The sequence below is a fragment of the Oncorhynchus mykiss genome, chromosome 5 (genome assembly GCF_013265735.2).
Source record: "Oncorhynchus mykiss isolate Arlee chromosome 5, USDA_OmykA_1.1, whole genome shotgun sequence".
Lineage (NCBI taxonomy): Eukaryota > Metazoa > Chordata > Actinopteri > Salmoniformes > Salmonidae > Oncorhynchus > Oncorhynchus mykiss.
The window spans coordinates 96,085,587-96,098,546 of record NC_048569.1 but is presented as its reverse complement, the minus strand read 5'-3'; the positions used below and the strand labels follow the sequence as shown (position 1 = coordinate 96,098,546).

The 12,960-nt window shown below is 46.7% G+C and overlaps 1 protein-coding gene across 1 annotated transcript in view; it reads right to left on the bottom strand.

Annotated features, from left to right (window-relative positions):
* The window catches only part of kif1aa (kinesin family member 1Aa), a 149,297-nt gene that overhangs the window by 16,923 nt on the left and 119,414 nt on the right, over window positions 1–12,960 (bottom strand). Inside the window, exons 36-37 of the mRNA XM_036978922.1 lie at window positions 8,947–8,973; window positions 1,633–1,747 (exon numbers count right to left, since the gene is read on the bottom strand). Of these exons, the coding sequence (XP_036834817.1) occupies window positions 1,633–1,747; window positions 8,947–8,973 (142 nt within the window). The remainder of the gene's footprint in view (window positions 1–1,632; window positions 1,748–8,946; window positions 8,974–12,960) is intronic.

Below are 12,960 nucleotides of genomic sequence, written 5' to 3'. Positions count from 1 at the left end.
ACTCCTGAGAGGTGAGCAGTCAGTAAGCAGAGACAGTCAGGAAGCAGAGACAGTCAGTAAGCAGAGACTCCTGAGAGGTGAGCAGTCAGGAAGCAGAGACTCCTGAGAGGTGAGCAGTCAGGAAGCAGAGACTCCTGAGAGGTGAGCAGTCAGGAAGCAGAGACTCCTGAGAGGTGAGCAGTCAGGAAGCAGAGACTCCTGAGAGGTGAGCAGTCAGGAAGCAGAGACTCCTGAGAGGTGAGCAGTCAGGAAGCAGAGACTCCTGAGAGGTGAGCAGTCAGTAAGCAGAGACAGTCAGTAAGCAGAGACAGTCAGTAAGCAGAGAATCCTGAGAGGTGAGCAGTCAGTAAGCAGAGACAGTCAGGAAGCAGAGACAGTCAGGAAGCAGAGAATCCTGAGAGGTGAGCAGTCAGGAAGCAGAGACAGTCAGGAAGCAGAGACAGTCAGGAAGCAGAGACTCCTGAGAGGTGAGCAGTCAGGTAGCAGAGTCTCCTGAGAGGTGAGCAGTCAGGTAGCAGAGACTCCTGAGAGGTGAGCAGTCAGGTAGCAGAGACTCCTGAGAGGTGAGCAGTCAGGAAGCAGAGACAGTCAGGAAGCAGAGACTCCTGAGAGGTGAGCAGTCAGGTAGCAGAGACTCCTGAGAGGTGAGCAGTCAGGAAGCAGAGACAGTCAGGAAGCAGAGACTCATGAGAGGTGAGCAGTCAGGAAGCAGAGACTCCTGAGAGGTGAGCAGTCAGGAAGCAGAGACTCCTGAGAGGTGAGCAGTCAGGAAGCAGAGACAGTCAGGAAGCAGAGACAGTCAGGAAGCAGAGACAGTCAGGAAGCAGAGACAGTCAGGAAGCAGAGACAGTCAGGAAGCAGAGAATCCTGAGAGGTGAGCAGTCAGGAAGCAGAGACAGTCAGGAAGCAGAGACAGTCAGGAAGCAGAGACAGTCAGGAAGCAGAGACAGTCAGGAAGCAGAGAATCCTGAGAGGTGAGCAATCAGGAAGCAGAAACAGTCAGGAAGCAGAGACAGTCAGGAAGCAGAGACAGTCAGTAAGCAGAGACTCCTGAGAGGTGAGCAGTCAGGTAGCAGAGACTCCTGAGAGGTGAGCAGGTAGGAACCAGTTATGAACCTGTCCAGTTAGGAACCTGTCCAGTTAGGAACCTGTCCAGTTAGGAACCTGTCCAGTTAGGAACCTGTCCAGTTATGATCCTGTCCAGTTATGATCCTGTCCAGTTAGGAACCTGTCCAGTTAGGAACCTGTCCAGTTAGGAACCTGTCCAGTTATGAACCTGTCCAGTTAGGAACCTGTCCAGTTAGGAACCTGTCCAGTTAGGAACCTGTCCAGTTATGAACCTGTCCAGTTAGGAACCTGTCCAGTTAGGAACCTGTCCAGTTATGAACCTGTCCAGTTATGAACCTGTCCAGCTAGGAACCTGTCCAGTTATGAACCTGTCCATTTATGAACCTGTCCAGTTATGAACCTGTCCATTCAAGATGAGTAGATTTTCTCAGATTGTTTCTGTGAAACTAGCTTTACAATTACCATTAGACGCGTACAGTTACATAACTATGTAGACCGACAAGGTCATTTATATAACACTATATACTTTATATAACTATATATATATATATATATATATGTTACCTCTAGGTAGGCCGACAAGGTCATGTAGATCTTCTCCCCATAAGGAGTGACCCGGTTCAGGAGGAGGGAGTTATGCATGGCACTGTCCCAGGCAGCCTCGAAGCGATAGAATGTCCTGATGGAGGGAGGAGAAGAGTTAACCATACAGAGAGAACGACTAAACAGAGAGCTCCTCAACCCTGGTCTGAACTAACATAGTGGTCTGTCTGTCTGTCTGTCTGTCTGTCTGTCTGTCTGTCTGTCTGTCATGAATACTACTAACATAGTGGTCAGTCGGTCGGTCTGTCTGTCTGTCTGTCTGTCTGTCTGTCTGTCTGTCATGAATACTACTAACATAGTGGTCTGTCTGTCTGTCTGTCTGTCTGTCTGTCTGTCTGTCTGTCTGTCTGTCTGTCTGTCTGTCTGTCTGTCTGTCTGTCATGAATACTACTAACATAGTGGTCTCTGGTCTGTCTGTCTGTCTGTCTGTCTGTCTGTCTACTAACAGACTAGAAAACCTACTCTAGTGGTTAGTATGCTAGTATGCTGCAAACTGAAAGCAAAGCAGGATGGGTGGCTTTCTGAATAGTCCTGTTGATTGTTGTGTTACAACTTTATTAGTCAAATAAAGGTTATTTCTACTTTAGGAGGAAGGTAAAAATGTAAACGTTTTCTCAAGAACAGCTACAATCTATTGCTATCGGCAGACCAAGGTGTAGTTTGCATTGCATGTAGGGACATTGTTATCACTATGATAATGTGAATAACATTCTGTCTGTCTGGGATAATGTTACCCACAGTACATGTGCATCTAAAATGCTCTTGAGAGAAGATACGTTTTGTTTATGAAGATTAAAATAACAACATTGATTTTCAAATAAACACGACACATAGTTTGGGGATGAAGTCAGTAAATAGCATGCAACAGGGAACCCCGTCAGTTGTGGGTCGACCTTTTAAAAAAAGAAAAACAAGAAAACAATGACAGCACGAACGAAGGAAAAGGGAATGAGAGATCGACAGACAGACGGGAGGAGAGGAGGCGGTGGTGGACAGGACAGGCGGTGAGGAGAAATACCTATGGTCTATACCCAAGGAGACGCTTGGAGAAGGAATAGAAGAAAAGAACCAGGAAGAGAACCAAAAGGTGAGTCAGGAAGAGAGTCTTGATGTGGTTGTGAGCGTTGTTATGATCGAGAACGACAGGACAGTTGTGTTCTTCCTAGCCTGGTCCCAAATAGTTTTTTTTTGCCAAACTGGGACCAGGCTACATTGCCCATTCACTACTTGATGATTTGAACAGCAGAATGTACTGTACATGTTAATAACTGTATCCTATCTGTTCTAGAATGTCTCACAATGGACAGATAGAACCCACAGAGATACAATGTAATACGTTTGACTTTATTTTCATTCTGTAGATAGAGATACAAATTGTAACTATGGAATGCCGTTTGGGTCTTTGTGTGTCAAAAACAAATATATTTATGTCAAATAAGCTTGTAATTTGATGCATCGAATAACAAAATAACATTTTCGAATGTTGCGTGAGCTGAATTTGCTGAATTTGCCAAGCGCCATCAACATTGATGAAAGTTTTTAAACTAGAGGTAGGCTATCTCCCTGCTATGTTGACTTTGATTTGCAGTATGACAAAGTCACTCAGAAATATCTCATACATAGGATGTTTTTAGGAATTTCTAGGATAGCTAGCTAGCTTGCTAGCTTTGACTTGATAGCTAGCTAGCACCAATGCAACCAGTCTGAAAACAATAACCAGAAACTGCAATAATTTTCAATGTTTCGCAATGATTTAGCAATTCATGACACTAAGTATTAGCTAAGTATTAGCTAAGTAGCCTGTTGTTGTTTTCCTATTGAAATCGAACTTCAGTTCATGAAAATAACTAGCTAGCTAGATAACAAACTACACAAAGCTAGCAAGCTACCTAGCCCTGTTGCCCCACGCTAACATTACAAGCATGGCTAGTGGGTCCGACAATCAACCAAATAAATTAGGAATATTTTAGATAACATCTAGCTAGAGAGTTAGCTAGCTAACTATAGCTACTGAAACAGATTGTAATTTTGCTATGTTTTTGGGGAGAACATTGTTTCTATCCAACATCTAGCTAGCTTTGTTGCTGACCAGCACTGTCCCAGAGCTTGGGGGAAGTATGTTTCTGACCAGCATTGGCCCAGAGCTTGGGGAAGTGTGTTTCTGACCAGCATTGGCCCAGAGCTTGGGGAAGTGTGTTTCTGACCAGCATTGGCCCAGAGCTTGGGGAAGTATGTTTCTGACCAGCATTGGCCCAGAGCTTGGGGAAGTATGTTTCTGACCAGCATTGGCCCAGAGCTTGGGGAAGTATGTTTCTGACCAGCATTGGCCCAGAGCTTGGGGAAGTATGTTTCTGACCAGCATTGGCCCAGAGCTTGGGGAAGTATGTTTCTGACCAGCATTGGCCCAGAGCTTGGGGAAGTATGTTTCTGACCAGCATTGGCCCAGAGCTTGGGGAAATGTGTGTCTGCCTTGTGCAGCAGCGGCAGCTGTGCGAGACAACTTTACCAGCATCATATGTTTCTGTCACATATGAAATACGAGTGATAGCGTAATCAATGTGTATTAATCACGTAAAACATTAATGAATGTGTTTAATTAATATCTGACGTTCCATCAGAATCTGTTCCTGATTGGTAAACAAGCTTATTTGACGGTCAACAACTTCATTTGACGGTATAAACAAGTCTTACCAATAATCATTTATCTATTTGATTTTGAATTTTAGGACCCCTCTCTCCTTCTCTTCTCATCCACCCCCTCTCCTTCTCATCCTCTCCTTCTCATCCACCCCCTCTCCTTCTCCTCCAGCCCCTCTCCTTCTCATCCACCCCCCTCTCCTTCTCATTCACCCCCTCTCCTTCTCATTCACCACCTCTCCTTCTCCTCCACCCCCCTCCTTCTCTTCCACCCCTCTCTCCTTCTCCTCCACCCCCTCTCCTTCTCCTCCACACCCTCTCCTTATCCTCCAGCCCCCTGTCCTTCTCCACCCCCCTCTCCTTCACCCCCCTCTTCTTCTCATCCACCACTCTCTCCTGTCCTCCTTCACCCCTCTCAATTCAATTCAATATAAGGCCTTTATTTGCATGGGAAACGTATGTTAACATTGCCTAAGCAAGATAAGTAGATAATAAAGTGAGATAAACCATACAAATTAACAGTAAAACATTACACTCACAGAAGTTCCAAAAGAATAAAGACATTTCAAATGTCATATTATGTCTATACATATTATGTGGTGTAACTATGTGCAAACAGTACAAAAGAGAAAATAAATAAACATAAATATGTGTTGTTTGTTATTCACTGGTTGTCCTGTTCTTGTGGCAACAGGTCACACATCTCGCTGCTGTGATGGCACACTATTTCACCCAGTAGATATGGGAGTTGATCAAAATTGGGTTTGTTTTTCTAATTCTTTGTGGATCTGTGTAATCTGAGGGAAATATGTCTCTAATATGGTCATACATTTGGCAGGAGGTTAGGAAGTGCAGTTCAGTTTCCACCTCATTTTGTGGGCAGTGTGCACATAGCCTGTCTTCTCTTGAGAGCCAGGTCTGCCTACGACTGTCTCCCCTTCTACTTCAGCCCCCCTCTCCTTCAGCCCCCCCACATCACCCCCCCCCCTCTCCTTCAGCCCGCCCCTCCTTCAGCCCCCCCCCCTACTTCAGCCCCCCCCTACTTCAGCCCTTCTCCTTCAGCCCCCCCCCCCACTTCAGCCCCCCTCTCCTTCAGCCCACCTCTCCTTCAGCCCACCTCTCCTTCAGCCCACCTCTCCTTCAGCCCATCTCTCCTTCAGCCCCCCTCTCCTTCAGCCCCCCTCTCCTTCAGCCCCCCTACTTCAGCCCACCTCTCCTTCAGCCCCCCTCTCCTTCAGCCCACCTCTCCTTTCGCCCCCCCTACTTCAGCCCCCCTCTCCTTCTCCTCCATAATTTAGTCCATACATTGATGAATGAGGACTTCCCCTGAGCAAATAATCAGGACTTGAAAGCAGTTCTGTTTCTGGCCACCAAGCACAGCCAATCTGAAACCGCTCATCCAAGCAGAGAAACGTAAGAGGAAACCAAATGTTTCTGTAGGCCATTAAAGGGAGATAAATCGTCCCGTTCATAGAGTTCAGATGTTGAAGGACCGGCTGTTGGCATTTGTACTGAGATGACTTGGTGGGAAAGCTAGCTGTGTGTCTGTCAGAGGGAAGAAGACAAAAGAGCGAGAGGAGAACAGCTATTATACCGTGGGATGAGAGGAGGAGAGGAGAGGAGAGGAGAGGAGAGGAGAGGAGAGGAGCTGCTTCAGTGGAAATGTGTCTATGGACCTAGAGGAGGAGAGGAGAGCTGGCCCTGGTCACAGAGCAGGCCCAGGTCACAGAGCAGGCCCAGGTCACAGAGCAGGCCCAGGACACAGAGCAGGCCCAGGACACAGAGCAGGCCCAGGTCACAGAGCAGGCCCAGGTCACAGAGCAGGCCCAGGTCACAGAAATGTTGAATCTCCCCTTGTCCACGTCTGTAATCCCAACATATTTCAAGGGGACCACCATTGTCCCTGTTCCCAAGGTAACCTGCCTAAATGACTATCCCCCTGTAGCACTTACATCTGTAATTAGGATGTGCTTTGAAAGGCTGGTCATGACACACATCAACGCAATCATTCCAGACTCCCTGAACCCACTCCAATTTTCATACTGCCCCAACCGGTCCACAGATGACGCAATCTCAATTGCACTTCAGACAGCCCTCTCCCACCTGGACAAAAGGAACTGAGAATGCTGTTCATTGATTTACAGCTCAGCGTTCAACACCATCGTGCCCTCGAAGCTCATCACTAAGCTAATAACCCTGGGACTGAACACCTTCCTCTGCTACTGGATCCTGGACCTCCTGACGGGCCGCCCCCCAGCTGGTGAGGGTAGACAACAACACATCCGCCACAGTGACCGTCAACCAGGGGGCCCCTCAGGGGTGTGTGCTTAAATATCAAATAGATCCCCTCCTGTACATCCTGTTCAACCAGCTGCATGCGACCGATCATAAGGCCCATGATCAATTTGGAGATCAGCTGCACGAGACCGATCGTAAGGCCCATGATCAATTTGGTTTGACATTTGCTACCCCCTATGGGGCTATTTAGAGACACCTTCAGTATATTACAAAATGTCAATCGCTCCAAATTTCAAAGACTTAAAAACCTCAAACCAACTATGCATTTTAGAAATTCATATACAAAGGGCTATCCAAAGTCAAACCAATTTTGCCACGGTCGCACACCGGCCTGTTGGCTACTACTACTAGTTAGTCCAGGCTAGTTCCAGACACAAGACCTGGTTAGACTGTTTCAACTTATCTTGAAGGGTGAGTAACAAACTGTGTACTGTTTTGGCAGAGTGGAAGTACACATGCTTCTCACGTTCGAAACAGACATACGAGAGACACACACATCAAAGCTCGCCTCCAAGACCTGAATCTCATTCTAGGTCGCATTTCCTAATGGGGGAGAATTGAACCCCCCCCAGATGCTATCAGCTTCTTGCACATCTCTTTCTAAATCCTTGAGTGTTTTCAAAAGAAGTTGATTGCATTAATTCATACCAAAGTTTAAGTTTATGTTTGGCTTCCTTATAATGTCTACAAGTTGTTGTTTTGGATTTTTATCATTTTTATCAATGCTCTAGGTCTTACAGTGTGATGCAAAATGAAACCTGTTCTGTGTCAGTGTATGAACTTGATTATTACTGCCCCCTAGTGGCAATGCAGAGGTTTGTCACTGAAATAAAAGGATCAACAGAGATCATAGTAAATGGGGGAAAATGACAAACAATTCATGTTTGTTTCACTTCGTCAAATGTCTGGCTTGTAGCTTGTACTGAAAACGTCCCTGTACAGAAGCACAGGCCAAAGAGGAGACAGAAGCACCGGCCAAAGAGGAGACAGAAGCACCGGCCAGAGAGGAGACAGAAGCACCGGCCAGAGAGGAGACAGAAGCACCGGCCAAAGAGGAGACAGAAGCACCGGCCAGAGAGGAGACAGAAGCACCGGCCAGAGAGGAGACAGAAGCACCGGCCAGAGAGGAGACAGAAGCACCGGCCAAAGAGGAGACAGAAGCTGAAATACTGTCCCCACAACACATACTGTAGGAAGCAAAGCAAGTCATGCATACAGTCCCCGTACACCATCAGCTTTCGGTCGCATCCCCAGACCCCGAAGTCCCAGCCAGCCCCAGTCCCAAGACCGCACAGTCCCAGCCAGCCCCAGTCCCCAGACCACACAGTCACAGCCAACCCCAGTCCCAAGACCGCACAGTCCCAGCCAGCCCCAGTTCCCAGACCACACAGTCACAGCCAACCCCAGTCCCAAGACCGCATAGTCACAGCCAGCCCCATCCCCAGACCCGAAGTCCCCGCTAACCCCAGTCCCAAGACCGCACAGTCAAAGCCAGCCCCATCCCCAGACCCCGAAGTCCCAGCCAGCCCCAGTCCCCAGACCGCACAGTCACAGCCAGCCCCAAGACCGCAGTCCCAGCCAGCCCCAGTCCCAAGACCGCACAGTCACAGCCAGCCCCAGTCCCCAGACCGCACAGTCACAGCCAGCCCCAGTCCCCAGACCCCGAAATCCCAGCCAACCCCAGTCCCAAGACCACACAGTCACAGCCAGCCCCAGTCCCCAGACCGCACAGTCACAGCCATCCCCAGTCCCCAGACCCCGAAGTCCCAGCCAACCCCAGTCCCAAGACCGCACAGTCACAGCCAGCCCCAGTCCCCAGACCGCACAGTCACAGCCAACCCCAGTCCCCAGACCCCGAAGTCCCAGCCAACCCGCAACTCCAGACCCCGCAGTCCCAGCCAGCCCAAGATCCCAGTCCCAGCCAACCCGTAACCCCAGACCCATCAGTTACAGCAAGCCCCAGACACTGCAGTCCAAGCCAGCCCCAGTTTCCAGCCCTCAGCTCCAGCCTCTAGACCCACAACAGCTCAGCAACAAACACACATCCAGGAGAAAGAGAGGGAGAGAGGAGGGGTGCAAAGATACATCACAGTCCCTCACATCTCCCCAGGAGGAGAGAGATATCGGGGGGGGGGGGGGGGGGGGGAGCAAGGGGAGGAGGAGTGAGCAGGAGAGCCAAAACCCACAGTGGAAAACCATGGGAATTAGAATGATGGATGAATGGATGACTTGGTGTTTAAAATGGAGTGAGAGTGAAAAGATGAAATAAATCATGAAAAAGAGATCAGATGTTATCTAAGTGAATAGTAGAATGAGAGGGATTTGATGTAAATCATATACCTAGGCATGTCCGAATCAAGAAACTGTCTGCGAAAAACACAAAACAACATTGTGTTAGTGGAGTGGACTGGAGGGAGAGAAATGTCAGCATCAGCATGTCCTGTCCCTTACTGATGACCTCTCAGGCCTGAGCAGAGGCCAGACTAGACCACATATGGTTTCAAATGGCATCTGTTTTCTTTCAAGTGCAAACGCTCAATGTATTTGACAGAAACAAAAACTATTTGAACCCAGATCTGCGTTGGACCACATTCCTCACTCTGCCCTGGTGCTGGACTCTCCCCTCCAACCAGATCAACATCCTGGGTCGGAGGTCAAGGAATGCAGAACCATGGTGATACCTGTATATGGAGATGGTATGGCCATTAGGACGAGACAGACCACAGTCTGTCTTGGGCTTCTGTTCCTGCATTGGTCCTTTGTGATGGCAAGCAAACCCAGGTCTGAGGAATGGTATTTGAGTTAGGCGAAAGGTTACTAGTAAAGCAGTTAAACCACAATAGAGGTCGTGACGACAGTTACATTATTCTGTAAAAACAACGTGTGTTTCATGGAGAGTAAACAGTAACACATTACAGTGAAGTGCTACAGTTTACCACAGCATGATGCTACGCAGCTTTACTGAGGTATGGTGACTTACTATGCTGAGTGAGTTAGTTAGGGACGCATGCTGGCGGGTGGATGATGTGGTCTTGACATGGCGGTAAGTATTCAGACCCCCTTGACCCATTCCACATTTTGTTACGTTACAGCCTTATTCTAAAATCCAATCATCAATCTACACACAGTAACCCATAATGACATCACAATACCCCATAATGACATCACAATACCCCATAATGACATCACAATACCCCATAATGACATCACAATACCCCATAATGACATCACAATACCCCATAATGACATCACAATACCCCATAATGACATCACAATACCCCATAATGACATCACAATACCCCATAATAACATCACAATACCCCATAATAACATCACAATACCCCATAATGACATCACAATACCCCATAATGACATCACAATACCCCATAATGACATCACAATATCCCATAATGACATCAAAATACCACATAATGACATCACAATACCCCATAATAACATCACAATACCCCATAATAACATCACAATACCCTATAATGACATCACAATACCCCATAATGACATCACAATACCCCATAATGACATCACAATACCCCATAATGACATCACAATACCACATAATGACATCACAATACCCCATAATAACATCACAATACCCCATAATAACATCACAATACCCTATAATGACATCACAATACCCCATAATGACATCACAATACCCCATAATGACATCACAATACCCCATAATGACATCACAATACCCTATAATGACATCACAATACCCCATAATGACATCACAATACCCCATAATGACATCACAATACCCCATAATAACATCACAATACCCCATAATAACATCACAATACCCCATAATGACATCACAATACCCCATAATGACATCACAATACCCCATAATAACATCACAATACCCCATAATGACATCACAATACCCCATAATAACATCACAATACCCCATAATAACATCACAATACCCCATAATAACATCACAATACCCCATAATAACATCACAATACCACATAATGACATCACAATACCCCATAATAACATCACAATACCACATAATGACATCACAATACCCCATAATGACATCACAATACCCCACAATAATAAGTAGTGGGATAATGGTTAGAAGGGGAGGAGTATGCAGTGAATGGGGTGAGGGGTGAAATGACAGACGGACCCTATCACAGCACCAGACTAGCATCAAGGAACGGCAGAGTCGCATAGCCAGCGTAGCCAGTGAGGAAACTACTATAACTGGCTGAAGCATAACAAGTCCTCATACAGCACCTTACAGCACAACTACCACAAAGATAACGGCTTAACGATTGATCATAATCAATCTGAAATCATTTATACTTTAAGTCACAATCTTTGCTTTCTACAAGTGATCTTGTGACCTGCTTCTATGATGTACAAAACCACATGCCGTTTTGCCAAGCATCAGCTGCTTCAGTGGAACAGGTGAGGGGATTGAGGAGGGAGGGAGGAGGGAGGGAGGGAGGGAATAAATCCTCTTTGCCCGAAATCTGTTAATCAGTTAAGCTGTGCATCTTGGCGGCGTGAACTTCAAGTATCCTTGCTAAGTCTGCTATGCATTAGCCATGGAGCACTGTGCAGTCAACCAATACTGGAGCATCCTCAGTCAACCAATACTGGAGCATCTTCAGTCAACCAATACAGGAGCACCTTCAGTCAACCAATACAGGAGCATCCTCAGTCAACCAATACTGGAGCACCTTCAGTCAACCAATACAGGAGCATCTTCACTCAACCAATACAGGAGCATCTTCAGTCAACCAATACAGGAGCACCTTCAGTCAACCAATACAGGAGCATCTTCAGTCAACCAATACAGGAGCATCTTCAGTCAACCAATACAGGAGCATCTTCAGTTAACCAATACAGGAGCATCTTCAGTCAACCAATACAGGAGCATCTTCAGTCAACCAATACTGGAGCATCTTCAGTCAACCAATACAGGAGCATCTTCAGTCAACCAATACAGGAGCATCTTCAGTCAACCAATACAGGAGCATCTTCAGTCAACCAATACAGGAGCATCTTCAGTCAACCAATACAGGAGCATCTTCAGTCAACCAATACAGGAGCATCTTCACTCAACCAATACTGGAGCATCTTCAGTCAACCAATACAGGAGCATCTTCAGTCAACCAATACAGGAGCATCTTCAGTCAACCAATACAGGAGCATCTTCAGTCAACCAATACAGGAGCATCTTCAGTCAACCAATACAGGAGCATCTTCAGTCAACCAAAACTGGAGCATCTTCACTCAACCAATACAGGAGCATCTTCAGTCAACCAATACAGGAGCATCTTCAGTCAACCAATACAGGAGCATCTTCAGTCAACCAATACAGGAGCATCTTCAGTCAACCAATACAGGAGCATCTTCTTTGTGTCGAATGTCTACAAGCTTTTTTTAATAAATGTTGTTCAGTCATACTGTATATAAAGCGAGAGCAGACGGTAAACTCCATTGGCACAGAGACCCAGTGTGTATATACTGTATGACCTGCAGTTCTTTAGGCTGAAATACAGCATCATTACTCGTGATGTAGTGAACTGCCGTGCCTTAAAGGGGTTGTGTTCAGTGGTTATATATTGTAGTGCCTTAAAGGGGTTGTGTTCAGTAGTTATATATTCTAGTGAACTGCCGTGCCTTAAAGGGGTTGTGTTCAGTGGTTTGGTTCTCTGTATCCCAGGAGAGGTTGTGCTCCTTGTCTGTGATGGGAGGTGGCTTGCTGTGCTGTTTAGAAAGAGGTATGTATGTCCCTCATCCACTGTGTGCTGGTAGAGAGAGACACAGAGATTGTCTGAACCCACCGTGTGTTGGTAGAGAGAGACACATAGATTGGCTGAACCCACCGTGTGCTGGTAGAGAGAGACACAGATATTGGCTGAACCCAGTGTGTGCTGGTAGAGAGAGACACAGAGATTGGCTGAACCCACTGTGTGCTGGTAGAGAGAGACACAGAGATTAGCTGAACCCACCGTGTGTTGGTAGAGAGAGACACAGAGATTGGCTGAACCCACCGTGTGTTGGTAGAGAGAGACACATAGATTGGCTGAACCCACCGTGTGCTGGTGGAGAGAGACACAGAGATTGGCTGAACCCAAGGTGCGCGTGTCTCTAGAGCACCCCAGAGCTTACGAAACGAGGTGCTAGCATCGCCATAGTGATCGTGATCGTGCATATTTACAGTTTTGAATTCCTAGTAACATCTTAGAATTTTAAAGGCAGGAGAAACACATTGCAAAAGGAGCATTGGTTATAATAATGTAATGATGTAATGATGTAATCTTTAAATGTTCAGGACCGTAAAGGAACTTTGAACTTTGAACTTTGATA